This window comes from Primulina tabacum, unplaced genomic scaffold (assembly GCF_025594145.1).
Source record: "Primulina tabacum isolate GXHZ01 unplaced genomic scaffold, ASM2559414v2 Contig434, whole genome shotgun sequence".
In the NCBI taxonomy this organism is placed as follows: domain Eukaryota; kingdom Viridiplantae; phylum Streptophyta; class Magnoliopsida; order Lamiales; family Gesneriaceae; genus Primulina; species Primulina tabacum.
Genome location: NW_027459747.1, coordinates 1 through 24,962, shown reverse-complemented (window position 1 = coordinate 24,962; position 24,962 = coordinate 1). Strand labels below are relative to the sequence as shown.

The 24,962-nt window shown below is 33.9% G+C and overlaps 1 protein-coding gene and 1 pseudogene across 4 annotated transcripts; both read left to right on the top strand.

Moving 5' to 3' along the window:
• The first annotated feature begins 4,739 nt into the window (after positions 1-4,739).
• On the top strand, positions 4,740-9,915 carry LOC142534239 (uncharacterized; annotated as a pseudogene).
• Positions 9,916-18,579: 8,664 nt separating this feature from the next.
• LOC142534238 (uncharacterized) lies at positions 18,580-22,387 on the top strand. 4 transcript variants are annotated; one of them, XM_075641176.1, is made up of 10 exons: positions 18,581-18,938; positions 19,546-19,672; positions 20,156-20,242; positions 20,527-20,612; positions 20,724-20,912; positions 21,083-21,222; positions 21,374-21,532; positions 21,622-21,702; positions 21,788-21,842; positions 21,975-22,387. In XM_075641176.1, exons 1-10 carry the CDS (start codon positions 18,828-18,830, stop codon positions 22,158-22,160), a joined length of 1,221 nt encoding a protein of 406 aa, XP_075497291.1. In that variant the 5' UTR covers positions 18,581-18,827; the 3' UTR covers positions 22,161-22,387. The 4 variants fall into 4 exon arrangements, with proteins under 4 accessions (XP_075497292.1, XP_075497291.1, XP_075497289.1 ...); XM_075641174.1 differs by having other exon boundaries at positions 20,694-20,912; XM_075641175.1 differs by having other exon boundaries at positions 20,527-20,642.
• Positions 22,388-24,962: the final 2,575 nt, after the last annotated feature.

The window sequence follows — 24,962 nt, the reverse complement described above, 5'->3', positions numbered from 1 at the left end:
GTTAATTTTTAGTAAATTGAGACATTGAACCAGTTGCACTTTATTTCATCCAATATCATCTCGATATATTCCGAGTTGGCTAAGAGGTTGATATTGTCTCTTTTTTAGTCAAAGTGACTAATCAGCTAATTTATAATATATAAGATGGTAGCATTAAAAACTTCTCGCCAAATACATTCACTTAGCCAAATAGTGAAATACAAATATAATTCTACAATATTTCATCAAATTATTTTGACTATTATAAAATGCTCATGAAATCTAAAAAATTGTATTATTAGATGAGATATTGAATAAAACAAATACTTTTATATATATATTTGAATGATATCTATTATCTCATATGCATATCTTAATTATGTTATTCGTGTCTCTTCTTAAAAATTTTAAAATACAATAATTAATTTTGTATATCATTCCACAAGATTTAAAATATTCTAAACAAAATGTAAACTCGATAGAACAAAATTTGTTTTGTTTCAATGAATAATATTATGTTCTAGACACAACAAATGTGATTGAAACTATATTATCCTCATGATAAGATGAATGCAATCATTATTCCAAAGCTTCTAAAAAAATGACTAACGAGATGAATTTCCTGAATTGCGTCAAATTAAACGATGACACAGTTATAATATATAGTAATTTGAATAAATTTTCAAGCATTATTTCTCACAGTGATTGAGAAATAATTTTTAAAAATTTATTAACCTTATAGCTATATGTTAATAATATTGATATTAAATATATAAAATTGATATTACAAATATCGCGATGTTTGAAGAAATTACAACATCATTCATTGGTTATGTTGTTGAATGATATATAGGTTATACATATTTTTACTCACAAGTGAAAACCTATCACGACTAAAATAATTTTTTCTTAGGAGTTACAGTTAATGATTGTCATAAATTGAAAAATCATTCAAGAAAAAAAACAAATAGTCGAAATATAAGATTACCGGATAAAAACAATGTAGAAAACCGAAAAAATTTCGTGATAGAGAAGCAAACTACAAGCATGTCAGATCCTCGATAAGGATTCCAAATAAAATAATAAGTGTTAAAGATGATCATATACTTGTTGAGTATACCAAAATGGTTATACGCATATAATAAAAACTACGACAAAGAGTTGTTGAGTTGTCAAAATCAACCAAAAAGCATATTTAAAAATGTGTCATTTGGATAAGATAACTTTTCCGTATATCGTCTATGGTCATGATTTTTATTTTTTGTGGTTTGTTTTGTTTCAATTGGTAAATGCTACTAGCCATATTTTAATTCATTTAAATATTATCAAAATTTCATTCATATATTTTCAACAATTTGTGCACTTTTGTAGTATATATATATATATATATAAATATAATTATTTCGATTCAGTCTTTTCACTCGATAAATTCAAATTCAATTAATTTCTCATTTACCCTAATTGGTAATCGAGAAATAATTATGTTCGTCACGTAGTTCGTTCGAATTATTTTATCGATTTTAAATGAGTACAAAACTCATTTTTTTGACAAAATTAATCCTAAAAAAAACTATAAACAAATGCATACCATATCTTCCCAGTTCAATAAAAGTAGCAAATCACGTACATCTTAATTTTCAATAACAGAAGAAACAACTTGCTACTACTTCAGGTATCTTAATCTTGAATTTCTTACTCCGTTTTTTACATGGCTCATGAAATGTTTCAATCCATTACTCGTTTGATTCATGTCAGGTCACTGCAGGAACCTACCTTTGTGTAGCCGAAGCTGTTTTCGGTCTGATAAGAAGTGGAAGAATGAGTTTCTTTGGTTTAAATCTTGTCACATGGGGTATATATATGTGAGGAAATTTTGTGTGAAAACATGTCATGAGACGTTCTGCCGAAGCTTGTTGCATATATCCGGTGATGATTTTTGTTATGGTTATCGCGTTCTATTCTATAAAAAGGGATGTGAGAAGGATCATCAGAAGCTGCAAATCCAGGAAGATTGCTAAAAATCTGAGAACTCATTCTTAAAGTAAATGTACAAATGATGAGTTGAGTTCAACGTCAGCTTATTAGTTTTCTGTCATTGGTTACTCTTTTGCCCATTCTTAAGTCTCAGAATTAGAGCAAATTGTTTCCTGTTTTTGGAGTACCGTTTTGATGCTTCTTTGAAGATAACCATTCCAATATTTTGATGCTAATTCCGAAACAGGAACATTCATTAAAATAATTGTGAGATGGTGAGAAACTCCAACTGGTAACTTTTTCCTTAAGACAAGCGATAGTTATATACCGAGACAAAGGCTCTTCATCAGATTTGAGGATGCCCTTCATCTGATTTTCTTGAATTCATCGACTATGAGGGTGCCTTACAGACAAAACACAAAAAGGAGGCACGGGTATTGGTCATTTCACATGGAGAACAAAGGGCCAAATATGTTCATCACGTCATTTTATTTGTGGGAATCAATTTGCAGGATCTGAGTGATGTTGGTAAAAGTTATAGATGTTAGCCACAGTTGAAAATTTACACTGTAATAAGATGCAAGTCTCATGATTCAAGTGCGACTCAACCCACTCGAGCCAATATTAATTGGGAGTTGAAACTTACATCAAGATATTATCACATTCCCTATATCATAGGGATTTTTCTTTTTTTCTTCTACTTTTAACAATCATCAAACGGATAAACCACAATTACCATAAACAAACTAGTTTAAGCTTGTCCATAACATGCTATAAGGTATAAACCGTCTCACTTTCAAAAGCAAAGACAACAAGAAAGAGAAAACCTACTTGAACTCAATTCTGAACTAATTAATAAAATGCTGAATCTCCAAAAATGCTTCAACACAACTGACGAATTTCATTCTCAAGTCCCTGCAAACAAACTAGGCATTTAGCTGTTGAAATTCACCAGAGTAACATACTGAATTTGACTCAGTCATTTAATAGCGTAAAGGTTTACAAAATGTCTTTCATTCTTTACAAAAGATCAAAAACTAGCAAAAGATGTGAATGTCTAGATGTCATAAAGTTTCAAATAGCCGCGGAATCATAACAAAGTATATATACTATATAGGATCCTCATTGTTTTCAGGACCATGTGAAATCTCAGTTCATCGAGAATTTTGAAGAACCCATCCAACATAATAATATCATCCACGCCTATAGAGTCACTCAAGATAAAAGTGGGGCAAAACCAACTTCCTCTATGTAAGCTACAACCACAACTTATCTTTCACTACAACATTTAAAATAAACATAAGATCAAGATCAAACAACTACTCAGATTAAGAATTTAGAACAAGATGCAGAAATGTGATAAATTCAAGCTAAGAACAAACAGAAAACCACCTGCGTTTCCATGAGCCAAGATACACTTCACCCCGTAAGGGCAGTTGCCGAATTTCTCCCACATGTTACAGAGCTTCATTTTTTGAAAGATTCCCCTTTTATTATCTCCATCAGCATTCAAGCTCTCACATTCAACACGATCACATTTATGAAGAAACTGATCATTATCACCATATGGCCAGATTTTTCCATTTGAAAACCAACGGCATGTTGTTACTTTACCAACATTACCATTTCTGTTAACTAAATGGCAACCATTACGAACAACATCGAGTCCAGAGGAACTATATTTTTGGTTTCTCGAAATGATAAATGTCAGGATTAGATTGACCGGCAGAAAAATGTTGGTTATGAATTCTTGATTGAGGGTGGTGACCAAATGAATTCATCGTGTCGTTCATTTTCAAAAGATAACCAAAATCAAGAAAATGGGATTAGCCAAAAATGAAGTTTTAAGAATGAAATTGATGGAGGTAGAATTTCTTCCCACCAAAAATATGTGAGTGAGAAGAAGCTCTACTCTAATGTGATGAAAAGTAAGCAAGGATAAATGGTCAAACATGGGCAGTAACGCATCATATATTTTTATTTAACAAGTTTGGTGAAAGAATCTATAATATTTCGAATATTTTTAATCTTTAAATTTTTAGTATATAATGTCATTTTATAATATATACTATAACTATACTTATATACTATATTATTAAGTATGAAGATATGATAATAACTATCTAGAGAGGACACCATCTTTTTCTTCTAATTTTACCCTTATATGATACTAATATTACACTTTTGTTTTTTGTTTTTTTGTTTTAATTTCAACACACAATCTTCCAATTTTATCCTTGTATGATACTAATATTACACTTTTGTTTTTTTTTTCAATTTCAACACACATTTTTTTTTTATTTTTTTATTTCAACAATTCAAATATCAATTTAGTCCCTCCATAATTTGTCGAATTTCACTTTAGTCCGTCGATAATGATAAAAAAGATTGTACACACAAGCTATCAAAATAACTAGTAATATATGAAGACTTCCATGTGATATTGGTTTTTTTTTAAGTAACAAATAATTTCAATCACTCTGTTTTTTCAATTTTTTTTAACATTTTGACTTAAAAACTCTTAACTTTTTTCGAAAAAATATATTTTATGGAATGAATCCTTTTTAAAACCATTTTCTTAGTAATATAATTTAAGAAAATTTCTTAAATTTATTTAAGTGTAATTTCCTCGAGTTTTTATGTTATATGTATTGATATCTCGATTTCTTCATGTTTTTGTTATTTGTTCTCTTTTTATTTTTAAAAATAAAATAACATTTAATCTACTAATAATATAATTATATAGTGATATGGATACGAAGGTTTTAAAAAAATAAAAATAAAAAGAAAAGGGGAACTACGCTTAAAATTCAACCCTCCATCCATCCTTCCTCTGTATTTTACCTGGTGCAGTTGTCCGACCTCCAATTCAATCCCGATTCCTTGTTTTGCATCTCTTGCTGGAAGTAGAATCAGATCGTGAAGCCATTTTCTTTGCAGCATTTCTGGTATCCAAGGAAGAAAACCCTAGTTTCTTTTTACGAAATAATTTTTCAGACAAATTCAAATAGAGGGGGAGAGAAGGATGTCTAACGCGGGTGAAGATGTCGGAGGAAGTGTGGTTGACGTGTCTGACTCATGCATTGTCAACTGAGACCGAGGAGATCATGGGCCTTCTTCTTGGTGACATCAAGGTTTTTTTTTTTTTTAAATATCTTTTTTCGCGTTTTTTTTTTGTGGGTTTTTAGATTTTAGCTGTATTCTAAATTGATGGTATGGGGAAAGATTGTATTTTTTTGGTGTTTTACTGCTGGGTTCCCTAATTCTTGTTTCACAGCTTTTTCTCTCAGTATTTTTTAATTGAAGTAGTCATTGAGTGGGTTTGGGATTGAGCTCAGAAAGAATAGAGATTTTTGTGATATGTTCTTGTATATGTTCTCATGGCACAGAATTTAAAGGCAATCAGGAGTTAGCTTTATATGCTTTTTAGCTCTGCATTTAGTATACCTATTGATGCAAAATTTGTTTCAGAACGCGGGTTATGACAGTATATTTTAGGTTGAAATACTGTCAATTTGTCCCCCCTTAATGCTCTGAAATTGTTACTAGAAAAGGAAAATTTCTACTCCTTTTAATCTCCTATATCTTTCTGTCACTGGATGTTTGTAGCGGTTGTAACTGCAGCCGCTGACTTATGGTGTCAATCCGTGCTCTGCTAAATTTACTTGGTTAAAGTCTAAATGCAATCTCAGTTATCTTTTTTTGCAAGCAACGTAGAAATTTAGTTACTTGTTTCTGTTCAGCATTCAAGGAATGGTAATGTAACTGCATTCATATGGGGAGCTCTGCCACAACCACGTTCTGATCAGCAGAAAGACAGAGTAGAAACTAATCCGGAGCAGCTGACTGCTGCATCAGCTCAAGCTGAGATATCCTTTTCTCTATTTTTAATATCACTGATCTCATGAATCTGAATGAGTGATGATTACAAAAGAACTCTGTGTTTTCCTTTAATCGTTGAATCTTACGCTGCAACAAGCAATGGACTTTTCTATGTTCCCAGAGAAATTCCAGAGGGAAAAACTAGTAATTAAGGCAGCTGTTTTCTCAAATGACAGTTGCGTGTATAATTTTTTAAGAAATTATAACTTTCAAATGGCATGTAAGTAAACATTGGCCCGCTTCTATTTTATATTCAGAGAAAAGTCTGTACTTTTGTTTTTCCTAGCTGGTTTTTATTAAGTTAGAGTTACTGATGGCATGAAGTTGATTTCATCTAAATAAACAGCCTCTTATGGCCTTTACTGTGCCACTTGTAGGCAATTTCGTGGTTGTGGCTCTTTTGGTGCTTATCAGCTTGTATATTTTCTTTTGTGCTTATAAAATGAATTTGTAAATTAACTCCATAGCACAGATGACAATAGCGACTGGAACTACAACAAGAGTGATTGGTTGGTATCATTCCCATCCTCATATCACAGTACTTCCTTCTCATGTTGGTGAGTTTTAATTTGGCACAAAATTATAAATGCTTCTGTTGTAGTGTTTTGGTTTTTCATCTGATGATTTTTCATCGAATGAATGGGGTGTGATTATATCCAGAAAGCAATAGGGATTATGTAATCATCTTCGCATGGGTTTGCTATTGCCTGTACGTTGACAAATTGTTAATTTATGCTGGCAAATAGTGTGATTTTCAAGTTTTGGTCATAATGGAAACAATTTATTTTGTCATTTGTTTCCGAGCATTGTTTATTAAGGTTAATGAATCTCAACTTTGCAGATGTTCGGACCCAGGCTATGTATCAACTATTGGATTCTGGGTTTGTTGGGTTGATATTTTCTTGTTTCAGTGAAGATGCCCAAAAGGTTAGGGTGAATCAGATAGTCCATGAGAAAGTAACTCTGCTAAATTTTCTTTCCGATGTTTAATTCAGATAATTATTATAGGTTGGAAGGATTCAAGTCACTGCTTTTCAGTCTTTAGATGGGAAACATAATCACGTGTTGAGACCTGTTTCAGTCTCCCATGTGCTTAAAAGTTCGGTCATAGATGTTGAATCATCTTTAAGTTCCTCAGACACAACGACGGTTGCATTTGGCTCTGCCAAAGGAGAAAATTTAGAACAGGACACCGGTGATTCAAGAGCAACTGCTACAACCTTTAAGGTAAGGCTATATCATCACGGATCTTAGCTTTTTTTATTGTCTTCTACCTTTATGAGTTCTTGATGTGTTTGTGTGTTCAAAATTTATATATTAGGTTTAGGGGCTATTAATCTGATACTCTTAGACACAGTTGACTGCTGATTCATTTTGATTGGCTAGGGGGGACTCTTATCGAATTATTCCAGAATGGGAAATAATTCCCATGTCAGCAGTGTAAATGATGCAATCCATGATTTAGATCTGATGGATATGTCAGAAGGTATGCAAGAAGCGATGCATCTGTCAAATTTAGAGATGAGGTAATGTGAGTATGTCTGAAGTCATTATATTTTCATTTTAAACTGCATCTGAAAATATATTGTTATTTTATTACGATAGTTCAGTGAATTTTATCTAATGGCCTGAATCTATATTTTGTTGAACTGTTGTTGATCTTTATGTTTATGGCAGTGGTGCAGAATTTGTCAGAGAGGAAATCCCTCTTCTGGTTTTGCCCTCTTCATCCCTTCTTGTTCTTGACTCCCCTCTGTCATCATTTACAAACCTCAACGAGTGCTATATGAAGAGGAAAGAAGTGCGTATAACCAATTGTTGATGCAAAACAGGAGGTGATATTGATGTATTACTGTTTCCTCTCTTACCTCAGCATTTTGTATTGCCCCGTTTATTGACCATATAATTTCAATGCATCTCTGTAGGGATGGTAAAGTTCACCCTCTTTCTTTCATTCATCACACATCGACATATCAAGCCTCCATTTGCAAAATGATTGAATATTGGTACGAGACCAAAAGGTCCTTCTTTTCCCTTATCTTGATAGCTTGTTGTCTTGCTAATAATTGTTTTGTTTCACAAAATCTGCAGCTTGAGTCCTGCCATGAGTGCTCTCCAAGATCGCTTGAGAGATAATGAAATTCATGTAACAGTCTGCTGAATATAGTGTCATAAGAACGAATAAACCGATCAACCTCAGAGTTCGACGTGTGATTGTGGTTGATATTTTTTTGATTAGGGGTATCATTTGCATGATCGGTGTTGCAACGACTTGTTAGCGGAATGCCACACAGATTGTTTCCAATGAAGCTAGAATTAGGAAGGCTTTGGAGTTGAGTGCTTTCTGGTATTCTTCATGTTAAGTTGTTGAAAGACAGATTCAGAAAATTCAAAGAAGACAGAATTGAGATGTTGTCCGGAATTTCACCAGAGAGAGTTCCGTGAGAAATGAAGAGATTCCAACTGCGACATATTACCAATGGTTTCAGGGATTGATCCTTGCAGGCGATTCTTTGACAGATTGAGTGACCTTAATACCACCAACCTTGTCAACTCCTCAGGGATCTCTCTCGAAAAGTTGTTCTTTGATAGGTCGATATTTGTAACTAAGAAAAGAGTGGAGTCTTTATGCAATATATTTCCTTTTGCATGCACAAATGCGCTCTCTGATAAAAAAGAAGACCAAGAGAAAACTGAGACATTTTTTTTATTTTCCAGCCATAAATTGGTAGTTATCACAGTGAAATTATTGAAACAATGAGGTAATATCCCAGAGAGATTATTGTCAGACAAATCCAATATTTGAAGAGAGTTCAGGTGGTAGAGTTATGGAAGCAGTTTTCGACTCAACTTATTTGAGCGTAAGATGAGAATTCTCAAATTTGGCAAGCTTGTTCCCAACCATTCCGGTACATCTCCAACAAATTCGTTGCAGGAAAGATCGATTTTGACTAATTTTGAGCAATTTTGCAATGAAGAATGTATTTGTCCAGAGAAACTGTTATTATACAACTTCAATGATGATAATGAACTAAAAAGTCATATGGACAAAAGATCGATTTTGACTAATTGTGAGCAATTTTGTAATGAAGAAGGTATTTATCTAGAGAAACTGTTATTATATTTATCATCATTAAAGTTGTATAATAACAATTTCTCTTGACAAATACCTTCTTCATTGCAAAATTGCTCAAAATTAGTCAAAATCAATATTTCATGCAACAAATTTGTTGTAGATTTACCGGAATGGTTGGGAACACGCTTGCCAAATTTGAGAATTCTTATTTTAAGCTCAAATAAGTTGAGTGGAAAACTGCTTCCACAACTCTGCCACCTGAGCTCTCTTCAAATCCCATCTGGGATATTACCTCATTGTTTCAATAATTTCACTGTGATGACTACCAATGGACGGCTGGAAAATTAAAAAAATGTCTTTGAGGTTTTCTCTCGGTCTTCTTTTTTATCAGATATCGCATTTGTCCATGCAAAAAGAAATGTACTGCATTATGACTCCACTCTTTTCTTAGTTACAAATATCGACCTATCAAAGAGCAACTTTTCGAGAGAGATCCCCAAGGAGTTGACGAGGTTGGTAGTATTAAGGTCACTCAATCTGTCACAGAATCGCCTGCAAGGATTGATCTCTGAAACCATTGGTAACATTTTGGAATCTCTTGATTTCTCACAGAACTCTCTCTGGTGAAATTCTGGACAACATCTCAACTCCGTCTTCTTTGAATTTTCTGAATCTGTCTTTCAACAACTTAACATGAAGAATACCAGAAAGCACTCATCTCCAAAGTCTTCCTGATTCTAGATTCATTGGAAACAATCTGTTTGGCCTTCTGCTAACAAGTCGTCGCAATACCGATCATGCAAATGATACCCCTAATCAAGAAAATATCAATCACAATCACACGTCGAATTCTGAAGTTGATTGGTTTTATTCGTTCTTGGCTGCAGGATATGCAACAGGATTCTCAGTGATCTGCATCACAATAATCTTTAACAAGACTTTTAGAGATGCATTTTTTGGCTTTTTTCTCAAACACATGGGACAGGCTTTATGTATGGTACATGACTCGCTAAATGTTATGTATTGATCCAACTTGAGCATGGAAGTTCTGTGAATGGATGTTTGTGATAGAATGTTTCCAAATTCGCTTTCTGTGAACATCAATGTTTGATGATTAATTACAAGGTGAGTTTATACTACACCGAAAGTAGATGTCACTGTCAGTCAATCGTCTCATTTGAAAACAAAAAATATAAGGTCTATCAGTCGATTATCTTATATAAACACATCGAGAGATCTACTGCGGATGTATCATAGACTCACCTACTATCATAAATCTTAGTATTTGGTGACATATCTTTGTAGATGCTTAATTTGCGCATTGTTTAGTTTCATGTGACCCAAATATATATGTATAGGATAAAACTTATGAATAGGCATGGTGAATGTCTCTGAAAATTAAATTTAGAAACAAAATAATATTCTTCCCGAAAAATTTATTTATTAGATTTGTAGCTTCTAAATATTCTTGCTCTATAATAAATTTTATTTTTCTTCAATTTATTTTAAAATATATTAAATTATAGATGGAAAAAATAAACAAGCAAAGAGAAGTATATTAATTAGTATTATTTACGTTATTCATATATGTTAATTTATTCAAGTTAAAAATAAAATTGACACATAAACTCCTATTTGAATCAAATTTCACCAACATGCATGTCAGATTATAAATCTCGACAAGGAAAACGATAAAGTTCCATGGCTACCTCTTCATCTCAGAATTCGAAATGTAACAGACAGACACTTGAATTTCTAAATTTTATAAAGTTTCTGAACCGAACAAATTTAATCAGGTCGATCCCAACAAAGCATTAACACAATATTAAGAAAATCAGTCATGTGTTATTAATCATAAATACTCGAAAGGACTTGATAGTGCATGCTTACCAATTGATTGGATTGAACTTCTCTGCAACTGCTACGGCTCACTGATTTTGTGCATGCAGATGGAGACCATGGCCGACTATACCCAACTCTGGGCTTGCTTATCTTTCCGATGTGAAATCCAGAAGCTGTTCAAAGGAGTACAGGATTATTGAAAAAGGGTGGAACAATTATTTTGTCCAGGAATTTATTATATACTGATATGTAAAAACAGAACCAAATTTTACGAGCAAGTGGTAAACATACTGAAGCAATGATGGTCCTTTTTACCAATGTCAGAGCAGCTGATAGAATCATCAAAATCATAATCATCATCATCATCCTCATTGCCAGTAGGAGGTTCTAACACACTCAAAAGCATTCCTTTGGAGCTTGACCTCAACCCCATTCTTCAAGACCTGGTTAAACGAATAAAAGGAAGAGGACAAAAGATGAAGCAAAGAAGAAACTGAACCATGAAAAAAACAAAAGTGTATTTTCAAAGAACCACGCTGGACAGTAGTTATTGTTTTCTTCCATATGCGTTTAAAAAGCTGATTGAATAAAAGAAAACTATCATCTTCAGGATTAAACATTCCCAGTTGCACACAGCATTTCGCAAGTCTAATCTATTAGCAATTCAATGGGCTATTTGCCATTTTAGGAGACGTTATAATAGTGAATTATCTATAGTTAATGAAGAACGTCACTTTCCTTTTCACTCCAGAGGAAAAACGAATATTAACGCATAATATTAATTTGGAAAACTGTCTAATAGTTGGTGGGAATTTAAATGATATGCATTGAATCCCCATTATTCACGGGTTCAGTAAAATCATGATAAATGAACCAACTCATCACATATAGCATTCAAAACTGAACCCCCCCCCCCCCCCCCCCACCCCCTCCTCTCTCTCACACGCAATACCAAAAATAATAATCATAGACAAATAATAAACTAAAGAAGCCATTGCAGGCTCAGATCAATAGCTACCGATATTATTAAAATCTGAAGCAGGTTCTCTTCTAATGAAAATTTAAAAAGATTTCTAAAATGACATCAGAAAGCAATAACTATCGGTCTGCTCTTCCGAAGAATTGCGCACAAAATTTTTTTGGAATTGATTACCATAATTTTCTGCTTAAAGCAATGAGAAAACAACCTGCGTTTCCATGAGCGAATATACACTTCACCCCGTAAGGGCAGTTGCCGAATTTCTCCCACATATTACAGAACTTCATCTTTTGAAAGATTCCCCTTTCATAATCTCTATCACCATTCAAGCTCTCACATTCAACACGGTCACATTTATGAAGAAACGGATCATTATCACCATATGGGCAGATTTTTTCCATTTGAAAACCATAACACTAGAGCACCAGAAAACTTTGACATGGAATTAAAAGCCTCTTGAAGAACAACACTTCCATGTAGATAAAGATATCTTGAACTGTCAACCAATGAAGCAATATGAGAGAGCCAATGACACCTTGAACCATGTGGAATAAGGAGATCTGTCGAAAAAATGTCAGATGACCCGCCATCCTGGTCAATGAAGAACAAGAAATTGTTCCTCATATCCAACCACCATTCGATTTTTTACACAATCATGGAAACCGTGTGATGACTATCTCTTTGTATAGTTTAGTTACACCACAAACAGATTCAAACCTGCTGGATTTCATGCAAGAACTTACAGAATATTCAGTAATTTCAAACAAATAATGTAAAAGTAGATTATTCAGTTCAGAAAAAAAGAAATGCTTACAAGTTACAACTCACACTAAAAAATCCCAATAACCAAAGAGATTAAAATTTCAAGATCAAATATTGCAACAAAATTAGCACAACTAACCCTAATAGAATTCGTAATAAGAGTTTATATTTCGAAGGTGAAAAAACAAATCTTCCAACGCCTTTTCAGATAATAGAGAGAACTACAAAATTAAAGGCATAAGAAAATTTTAATTACTCTCTCAAATTAAAAACATCAAAAAATAAAACTAGACACACAAATTAAAAACAAAACTCTGTCGCATTGGTAAATATTTTTTGAACAATTCACTGTTTGAATATTAAGGCAGATACAAGCCAACTTTGGTGAAAACAATGATCACCTTTATTTCAGCAGAACATGGCTATATATAGCCTTACAACCGAAAATATAAATGCAGTACTAAGCAAGCTTAGTTAACAACCAAATGAGAAAAAATTGGAAACAAATCTATCCTAACAAACTACAGAAGAATAGCTCTTTTATTTGACTAAATCAATTTAACAATCCCTCCCTTGAACTTATTAGTTCAATATTGAAACAGAACATATCCCCAACTTCTGACGAATCCTTTGGAAGTCTTCTAATTTGAGAGGCTTAGTCATTGAGTCAGCAAGCTGATCCCTTGTGCCAATCCAAACCAACTCAACAGCTCCTTCTTTTGTAAGATCCCTAAGGAAATGAAACCTTACTCGTATGTGTTTGGAACGACCATGTAGCACTGGATTTTTAGACAACTTTATAGTGGATGTGTTGTCACACATTAATAACATACCATCATCTTGCACGTGACCAATTTCTTTTAGAATTCTTCTCATCCAAATGGCTTGGCAAGCACACGCAGCAGCGGCCACAAACTCAGCCTCAGTAGTTGATAGGGTAACAATGAGCTGCTTCCTTGAAGACCATGCTACGGCTCCTCCACACATCATAAACACATATCCTGAAGTACTCTTACTATCCCCTATATCTCCAGCATAGTCACTATCTGTGAATGCCACTAAGTCACTAGTTCCTCCCCTTTTGTAGAACACACCATGATCCACAGTGCCTTTTAAATACCTCAGGATCCTTTTTGTTATAGCAAAATGTAGTTGTGTAGGTCTTGCCATGAAGCGACTAATGAGACTTACAGCGAACATAAGATCAGGTCGAGTTGCTGTCAAGTACATTAAGCTTCCTACCATCTGTTTGTATTGGGTTGCATCTATCAACGTCCCTCCTTCATCTTTATCAACCTTCTGCCCTGGAACAATGGGATTTCGAACAGAATTGCTCTCCTCCATACCAAATCGACTCAACACTTCAGCTGCATATTTTCTTTGACATATAAAAATGCCATTAGACTGTTGTAGGACTTCAATTCCAAGAAAGAATCTCATCTTTCCTAAATCAGTCATATCAAACTCCCTTTTCATAGAGCTTTTGAAATCATACGCCATATCCTTATCATTGCTGGTGAATAACAGGTCATCAACATAGATGCTAACAATAAGAATGTTACCTCCATTTTTCTTGACAAAGAGTGTGTGTTCACTTGGACTCCTGTCAAAGCCTTCGTTGATAAAATAGGACTCAATTCGACTAAACCAAGCTCTAGGTGCTTGTTTTAGGCCGTAGAGAGCCTTTTGTAATCTATATACCATGTGCTCACTCCCTTTCTTCTCAAATCCTTTTGGTTGTTCTACAAAGATAGCTTCCTGCAATTCCCCATGCAAGAATGCAGACTTTACATCTAATTGATATATCTTCCAACCTCTGTGTGCTGCCGAAGCTATGATCATCCTTACGGTGTCCATCCTGGCCACAGGAGCATATACCTCTGTGTAGTCAATTCCATATTGTTGAGAGTAGCCTTTCACCACTAGTCTGGCTTTGTCCTTGTCCACTTCTCCATGTTCATTTAGTTTGGTTTTATAGACCCATCTCACTCCTAATTTCTTAGCTCCAATAGGTAGTTCAACTAGCTCCCATGTTTGGTTTTTTTCAATGGACTTTATTTCCTCATCCATGGCCACCTTCCATTTCTTGCTTCTAATTGCTTCTTCAAAGTTTGTAGGATCAGAAGACGCCATAAGTACCAAGGCTGCTTCATCTTCTTCAGATAGGCCTTCTCCAGCTGTATAATCTGACATCCAGATTGGAGGATGTCTATGTCTGCCCTCCCTGAGTATTGATCCTTCTTCAGTCACTGGTGAGGTATCAGCTGGTACCAAATCTTCTTCACTTTCTGATGAACTTCCAGCTCCATCAACAATTTGTTCTGCAGCAACTGGAATGTTTTCAGCGTTGTCATCCCACTCTAATTCCATTGTTTGTTCTTTCTTATAGTTTGCATCCCAATCCCACATACTATCTTCATCAAAGACTACATCACGGCTCACAATGATTTTCTTGGCAGTTGGATCAAACATTCTATAGCCTTTCGTTTTATCACTAACTCCAAGTAATACACAACTTACACTTTTATTGTCAAGCTTGATTCTCCTAGCATCTGGTATGTGGACATGTCCCATGCAACCAAACACTCGAAAATACTCCACTGATGGCTTTTTCTTGCTCCATGCCTCCTCTGGGGTCATGTCTTTCACAGCAATGGTGGGTGAGCGATTTAAGACATGATTTATCCATCGAACAGCCTCTGGCCAGAAAGTTTTGGGCACTTGTCTCTCTGATAGTATGGCTCTTACCAAATTCAACACTGTTCGATTCTTGCGTTCGGCCACTCCGTTTTGTTGTGGAGTGTAAGCTGCGGTCAATTGTCTTTTTACCCCATGTTGCTTACAAAAATCATTGAATTCTGTAGAATTAAATTCTCCTCCTCTATCTGTTCTCAAACACTTGATTGGCATTCCAGTTTCCTTTTCAACTAACATTTTGAAGCATTTGAACAAATAGAAAGCCTCTGATTTTTCTGCCAAAAAATAGATCCAAGATTTCCTTGAAAAATCATCAATAAGACACAATACATACCTCTTATGGCTATTTGATGCTGGTGAGATGGGGCCACAGAGGTCTGCGTGAACTAGTTGTAATCTCTCATTTGCTCTCCATTGACTTCTTTTGGGAATAGGAACACGATGTTGTTTTCCTTTCAAACAAGCATCACAAATGACATTGGAATCTATGATTTTTGGCAATCCACTCACCATCTGCTTGAGATGTAGAAAGCGAAGTCCTTTGTAACTGAGATGTCCATAACGATGATGCCAAAGCTGAGACTGATCATTAGTATTGATAATGAGACATCTGTCCTCAGAGACTTTGCCAGCAGTTTCATTTAACAGAACAAACATTCTGTTTGTGCTAATGAGGCATTCTCCAATTGTGCCTCTCTGGGGATGAGAAATGTTGCATGTACCTTCCTTCAATATCACTGTCAATCCCTTCTCTTGAAGTTGCCCAACACTTAAGAGGTTATTCTTAAGATCAGGTACATAGTATACATCACCAATAACATAGTTAATTCCTTTCAATTTCAACTTGATAACTCCTTTTCCAACAACTTTCATGCTGGTGTTGTTACCAAGCTTAACAGTATGGCAAAATGTGGTATCCAAGCTTGTAAAAATACCTTGATTAGCACACATGTGGTTTGAACAACCAGAGTCTATAAACCACGCATCACTTCTCTTGGCTTCATGTAAGTCCACATAAGCCATCAATAATAATTCATCTTCCTCTTCTATTTCTGCATAATGTGCCTCCTTGTTCAATTCTAGGCATTCATACTGAAAATGACCCAAGTTGTGACATTTATAGCATTTAACAGCTGCTTTGTTAAACGGTGTCCTTCCTCTTCCTCGACCCCTACCTCTGGAAGGTGTCCTTCCTCTGCCTCTCGATCCAGACCAGTCCTCTACCTTCAGAACTTGATCCTCATCCTCGTTGTTCAACCTTCGAAATTTTTGCTCATGTACCACTAATGAACTTTGTAATTCATCGATGGATATGTTGTCAATATCTTTGGCTTCCTCGATAGACACCACAACATAGGTGAACTTTTCAGTGAGGGTCCGCAGGATCTTCTCCACAATCTTTGAGTCGGGCATCTCTTCTCCATTGCTGCGCATTTTGTTAGAGACAGTCACAACTCTTGCAAAATATTCTGTGATTGTTTCATCTCTTTTCATAGCCAGGACTTCGAATTCTCTTCTGAGAGAGTTGAGAAGAGATTTCTTCACCTTGGGGTTGCCTCCAAACTTGAGCTTCATGGAATCCCAAATAATCTTGGATGTACGACGATCCAAGATTTGTTCAAAGACAGTGCGATCCAAGGCCTGGAACAAATAGTGTTTGACTTTGTGATCATTGATTCTAGCCTCCGCAAGTTGCTTCTGCTGGGATTCAGTTAATTGAACTCCTTGTTTAGGTTCGTTGAATCCTTTCTCCACCAAAATCCATAAATCCTTGGCTCTGAGCAAATTTTCCATCAGCTCACTCCAATGATCATAATGACCATCAAAGTGAGGAATTGTCATCAAAGTCTTGTCGTCGCTCATTCTCTCTGTGATCACTCAAAAATTACTGCACAATAGAACAAGCTCTGATACCAATTGTTTGAATATTAAGGCAGATACAAGCCAACTTTAGTGAAAACAATGATCACCTTTATTTCAGCAGAACATGGCTATATATAGCCTTACAACAGAAAATATAAATGCAGTACTAAGCAAGCTTAGTTAACAACCAAATGAGAAAAAATTGGAAACAAATCTATCCTAACAAACTACAGAAGAATAGCTCTTTTATTTGACTAAATCAACTTAACATTCACAAATACTTTGAGAACGCAAATCGCCACCAGGAAACATCAACAATGAATCACCAGTTCAGCTCATACAAATCTCAATCTTGAACAACAGACAAATCTTGCAATGGGTTAAGATCAAACATACCAAATCATCGGCCAAAAGATCAAAAAATATACCGATTAAAGCAAAACGACATAAAAAAAGGAACAAACATGTGAAAATGGCAAACTACTGAACACGGAAAAGTCCTTTAACATGCTTTCAACAAAGATGTCGAAAGCAAACCAAAAAGTTTCATCGGAGAAAATTGAACATACATTAGGAGGAAAAGCACATGCCCGCAATGGTACGTTCGAAGAAATGGAACGAAAAGCTCTCCGGGTTCATTGTTTATGTAGTCCATGTGATTTCCAAAACACTTCTTTTGAAAAGTCGCACTTTCAGGGTAGCTAAAAACGTGTTTTTTGCGAGTATTTTAATTTTTTTTTGGGGAAAAACGTCTTGTATTATCATAGTCGGAACTGGTCCAAAATCGGTTTTGCATCTGTTTTGCTCCAAGGTAGAACTATTCCGACGCGCTATCCGAACCGGCAGTGGATGAACTGTTCCACGTTGGTTCTAATCGATTTCTAACTTTTTTGAAAAATAAATAATGGACAAAATAACTTTTTAAAAAAATTAATAATGGACAAAAATTATATAGTCCAGAAGAACTATATAATGTGATTTTCTTATAATATATGAAAGACTCCATGTGATATTGGTTTTTTTTTTTAAGTACCAAATAATTTCATGAAAAAACTTGTGTGAGTTGTGAGACGATCTCACGGATCATTTTTGTGAGACGAATCTTTTATTTGTGTCATCAATGAAAAGTATTACTTTTTATACTAAGAGTATTACTTTTTATTATAAATATGGGTAGAGTTGACCCGTCACACAGATAAAGATTCGTGAGACCGTCTCACTAGATACCTGCTATTTCATTAAATCAGTTTTTATAGAGAAGCATAACAACGAATGAGATTATCCTCCCAAATAAAGTCAAGTCTAATTAAAAGTGGAGCAATAATGCTAATCACTCTGTTTTTTGAATTTTTTTTTTACATTTTGACTTAAAAACTTTAACCCTTCGGAAAAATATATTTTATTGAATGAATCCTTTTTAAAACCATTTTCTTAATAATATGATTTAAGAATAATTTCTTAAATTTATTTCAGTGTAATTTCCACGAGTTTTTTTATTATAAAAAATAAAAAGAAAAAGAAAAGGGGAAAAACGCTTACAAACACAGTAGTGGAATTAATTTTCAACCCTCCATCCTTCCTCTGTACTTTACCTGGTGCAGTTGTCCGAACTCCAATTCATTCCCGATTCCTTGTTTCGCATCTCTTGCTGGAAGTAGAATCAGATCGTGAAGCCATTTTCTTTGCAGCATTTCTGGTATCCGAGGAAGAAAACCCTAGTTTCTTTTTATGAAATAATTTTTCAGACAAATTCAAATAGAGGGGAAGAGAAGGATGTCTCTAACGAGGGTGAAGATGTCGGAGGAAGTGTGGTTGACATGTCTCACTCATGCATTGTCAACTGAGACTGAGGAGATCATGGGCCTTCTTCTTGGTGACATCAAGGTTTTTTTTTTAAATATCTTTTTTCGCGTTTTTTTTTGTGGGTTTTTAGCTTTTAGCTGTATTCTAAATTGATGGTATGGGGAAAGATTGTATTTTTTTGGTGTTTTACTGCTGGGTTCCCTAATTCTTGTTTCACAGCTTTTTCTTTCAGTATTTTTTTATTTGAAGTAGAGTCATTGAGTGAGTTTGGGATTGAGCTCAGAAAGAATAGTGATTTTTGTGATATGTTGTTGTATATGTTCTCATGGCACAGAATTTAAAGGCAATCAGGAGGTAGCTTTATATGCTTTTTAGCTCTGCATTTAGTATACCTATTGATGCAAAATTTGTTTCAGAACACAGGTTATGACAGTATATTTTGGGTTGAAATACTGTCAATTTGTCCCCCCTTAATGCTCTGAAATTGTTACTAGAAAAGGAAAATTTCTACTCCTTTTAATCTCCTATATCTGTCTGTCACTGGATGTTTGTAGCGGTTGTAACTGCAGCTTTAGTATAATGGTGTCAATCTGTGCTCTGCTAAATTTACTTGGTTAAAGTCTCAATGCAATCTCAGTTATCTTTTTTTGCAAGCAACGTAGAAATTTAGTTACTTGTTTCTGTTCAGCATTCAAGGAATGGTAGTGTAACTGCATTCATATGGGGAGCTCTGCCACAACCACGTTCTGATCGGCAGAAAGACAGAGTAGAAACTAATCCGGAGCAGCTGACTGCTGCATCAGCTCAAGCTGAGATATCCTTTTCTCTATTTTTAATATCATTGATCTCATGAATCTGAATGAGTGATGATTACAAAAGAACTCTGTGTTTTCCTTTAACCGTTGAATCTTATGCTGCAACAAGTAATGGACTTTTCTATGTTCCCAGAGAAATTCCAGAGGGAACAACTAGTAATTAAGGCAGCTGTTTTCTCAAATGACAGTTGCGTGTATAATTTTTTAAGAAATTATATCTTTCAAATGGCATGTAAGTAAATATTGGCCCGCTTCTATTTTATATTCAGAGAAAAGTCTGTACTTTTGTTTTTCCTAGCTGGTTTTTATTAAGTTAGAGTTACTGATGGCATGAAGTTGATTTCATCTAAATAAACAGCCTCTTATGGCCTTTACTGTGCCACTTGTAGGCAATTCCATGGTTGTGGCTCCTTTGGTGCTTATCGGCTTGTATATTTTTTTTTGTGCTTATAAAATGAATTTGTAAATTAACTCCATAGCACAGAATGACAATAGCGACTGGAACTACAACCAGAGTGATTGGTTGGTATCATTCCCATCCTCATATCACAGTACTTCCTTCTCATGTTGGTGAGTTTTGATTTGGCACAAAATTATAAATGCTTCTGTTGTAGTGTTTTGGTTTTTCATCTGATGATTTTTCATCGAATGAATGGGGTGTGATTATATCCAGAAAGCAATAGGGATTATGTAATCATCTTCGCATGGGTTTGCTATTACCTGTTCGTTGACAAATTGTTAATTTATGCTGGCAAATAGTGTGATTTTCAAGTTTTGGTCATAATGGAAACAATTTATTTTGTCGTTTGTTTCCGAGCATTGTTTATTAAGGTTAATGAATCTCAACTTTGCAGATGTTCGGACCCAGGCTATGTATCAACTATTGGATTCTGGATTTGTTGGGTTGATATTTTCTTGTTTCAGTGAAGATGCCCAAAAGGTTAGGGTGAATCAGATAGTCCATGAGAAAGTAACTCTGCTAAATTTTCTTTCCGATGTTTAATTCAAATAATTATTATAGGTCGGAAGGATTCAAGTCACTGCTTTTCAGTCTTTAGATGGGAAACATAATCACGTGTTGAGACCTGTTTCAGTCTCCCATGTGCTTAAAAGTTCGGTCATAGATGTTGAATCATCTTTAAGTTCCTCAGACACAACGACGGTTGCATTTGGCTCTGCCAAAGGAGAAAATTTAGAACAGGACACTGGTGATTCAAGAGCAACTGCTACAACCTTTAAGGTAAGGCTATATCATCACGGATCTTAGCTTTTTTTTCTTGTCTTCTACCTTTATGAGTTCTTGATGTGTTTGTATGTTCAAAATTTATATATTAGGTTTAGGGGCTATTAATCTGATACTCTTAGAATCAATTGACTCCAGTTGACTGCTGATTCATTTTGATTGGCTAGGGGGGACTCTTATCGAATTATTCCAGAGTGGGAAATAATTCCCATGTCAGCAGTGTAAATGATGCAATCCATGATTTAGATCCGATGGATATGTCAGAAGGTATGCAAGAAGCGATGCATCTGTCAAATTTGGAGATGAGGTAATGTGAGTATGTCTGAAGTCATTATACTTTCATTTTAAACTGCATCTGAAAATATATTGTTATTTTATTACGATAGTTCAGTGAATTTTATCTAATGGCCTGAATCTATATTTAGTTGAACTGTTGTTGATCTTTATGTTTCTGGCAGTGGTGCAGAATTTGTCAGAAAGGAAATCCCTCTTCTGGTTTTGCCCTCTTCATCCCTTCTTGTTCTTGACTCCCCTCTGTCATCATTTACAAACCTTCAACGAGTGCTATATGAAGAGGAAAGAAGTGCGTATAACCAATCGTTGATGCAAAACAGGAGGTGATATTGATGTTTACTGTTTCCTCTCTTACCTCAGCATTCTGTATTGCCCCGTTTATTGACCATATAATTTCAATGCATCTCTGTAGGGATGGTAAAGTTCACCCTCTTTCTTTCATTCATCACACATCGACATATCAAGCTTCCATTTGCAAAATGATTGAATATTGGTACGAGACCAAAAGGTCCTTCTTTTCCCTTATCTTGATAGCTTGTTGTCTTGCTAACAATTGTTTTGTTTCACAAAATCTGCAGCTTGAGTCCCGCCATGAGTGCTCTCCAAGATCGCTTGAGAGAGAATGAAATTCAGGTAACAGTCTGCTGAATATAGTGTGTCATAAGGCAGATTTAGTATGAGATGATCAGATAACTTTCTTTATGAATGAAAAAAATTAAAGTTTTCATGAGATATGACTTTCAATAACTTTTTTTGCTCAAGCAGTTGAAACTGCTGGGTGAAGAGGCCAAGATTTTGGGGTCCGAGCTTTTGGCAGGAAACAAATCAAATTCGACCCTGCCTCGTTCTCCATCTCATGGTATTGCCTCATCTGCACACAAAGACTTGTACCCATTGGACTCAACCCTTGTTAAAAACAACACTGGAAGTCGTAGCAGAAAAGGATCTTAGCTCTATACTGAACTTAATTATGACTATGTACTACGCTTGCCCTTTTTTGCTTGAATTGGCATCTCCCTTTTCTTATGTTCCTTGTTTTACACCAAAATCATGCTGACTTTTGTACTTTTTGTCTTCCCCTGAAAGCAGGTTTTCGGGTTTATATTTGTGTATATCATGTGTTTTCTATTGTGAAGTGAGCCAAGGCATATACAACTAAAGACTGATCTTTATGGGTATACCTTGTATTGCCTATGTTTATTTATGAAGATGATCAAAGAAATCCCGGTATAATGGCGATGAGCGACTAGTACATCTACTTTCGACCATTGGTGGTAAAACGACTCCTATGCTACATCGAGAGTTTTCAAATTCGATAAAGGGTGGTTGATAGTATATTTCATTATAATTCTATCATCCGAGTGTGAGACCTGTATCGGTATTTGATTTACAGATATTAATATTATGATGATAGTGTTTTTTCAATGACATTATATAAAGTTAATCTTACAAATCATTTTCCAGTTGTTCCTATGCCCAAAAAAATTGGATAAATTGTAAATCCAAACGAGTCACTTAAAAAAGATTTTAAAAAAAAAAGAAAAAAAAAAGAAGAAGTTGAATTGACATTATATTTAATGTAATTTCGAAACAATCCACGTATTCACGTATTACTGTCACAATAAATGACACATTGCGTATTCAGTCTCGATTTGTTCTCAATAAATGCCGACATATTCCACACAAAACAACCCCAAAAAAATAAAATTAAAATTTAAAAAAAATTGTGCCAGTTCGAATTATATCATTAATAAAAACGACATTTATTATTAAACATATTTGTATAAAATTTATTATCTTAAATATCATAACAAAATCACTAGTTTATTAGATGTAACTATGATTTTAGTGTATATAAAAGTTATATTACAATATGATTAAAATTATAGAAAATAAAATTAAATTTAGTCTGTGATGAAATTAATTAAAATATGAGATTTTTGATTAAATCATCACTAATACGGCCGTGACCATCCTATCCGAACTGTTGATGTGGAGACATCTAGATGATGACAATTTTATATAATGAGATTATGTTGGATTTGGATCGATTTAATTAGACATTTCATATAAATTTCGTTGTTACTATGAAATTCACATTAAACATAAATATGATTATATATGGAATAATCTTAATGCTGATGTGATTATAAACATCTTTTAATTTCAATGTGATTTTTGATTTGCTTGTTTAAAGTTTGCAATACTTGCATTTTAGATTTTACATTTAAAATGAATGGTTGGGAAAATAAATTCACTGACATGGACTTCGTTCATGAGAGAAGTAGAAAGACGATTATCTCATTTGTTAATTCTGAAACTGAGTGTTGAGTCAAACTAATTTGTAATTGAAATATGAATTGAACAACTCAGTAGTAAATTAATGATAAACGAGGATAATAATTAATTGAAAAAATAAACGAAAAATTTATAGTCTCAATTACGAATTGTTTACGGAAGATTAATCCATATGTAATGATTATAATTATTCATTTTGTAGAGTAAGATATTCTATAGTGAAGGAGAATGCAATTTCATATTTTTAGTGAAGTAATTATGGAATCAATAAGTTAAATAATTTATCTAATTTATTGAAGCTTCTAATTACGAGTACATGGTTCCTACGTCTTTCAAATTAATGATGCATTATGAATGCAAATTAGAAATCATACGTGAATATATAAAATTGTTTGCATAACTTCAAGGGTTTGAGGATAAATATAATTAATTGTGAAATATTAAGTATATATAAACGATAATTATAAAATAATTATAATTTTTTTATAATTATGGTAATACTCAAAAGGTTTAATAAAATCTTTAATATATTATGAATAAATTTTAGATATTATTTAATATCTACAAATAAGATTTATTAAATCCTCTAACTTTTAGAAAAAAGTTTTAAAAAGATTTTTTTTTAAAAAAAAATCAAATCAAGTGAGTTGTTTTTGGGCTTTATCCTTGATTTGGTGGCCGATTTCTTTGAGTTTCTAGTTGATTTCTAGTTTTTGAGTTTCTACATGCTACCATCTATAGAAATGATCGTATTAAAAATTTGTGGTTTTTATGTTACTTTGATTCACAGAAGGTGAAAAAATACCATAGGTTAGTTTTTTTAAAAATAATTTTGTTTAAATTTATCGTTGTTTTATATTCATATGCTCGATTATAATTTCATTATGAAATTATATAATCGTTTTTGTTGTATTTTGATTATACAAAATAATTATTTATTGTCGGAATTAGGGGACTGTAATTCCCAACAACAATAGACATAATTCCCAACAACAACAGACAAAGCCAGTGGTCCGTGTAGAGATGTAATCGAGTCGAGCTGAGCCGAACTCTTGAATGTTTGAGCTTGACTCGTTTATAATTGAGCCGAACTCAAATTTTATTTAACGAATATATTCATGGCTCACGAGCTTATTCAAGTTATTATCGAACCTAAACAAATTTAATAAATATATGCATTTAAATTTTATTAAATTCATTAAAAAGTAAATTATATATATAGATAAAATATAACGGTCTTATTAAAATTTGTAAATTTATTATAATATATAAATTTATAGATTTTTCAATATATAATAAGTAACGTACAAAATCAATAAATCAACTATCAAAACTATTAATTTTTTTTATATATAAAAATGATTCATGAACTTACCAACGAGCATGTTTATGAGCTAACAAGCAGAATATCGTAAAACTTAAGCTTAGTTGGTTTATCGTAAAGAACTTCATTAA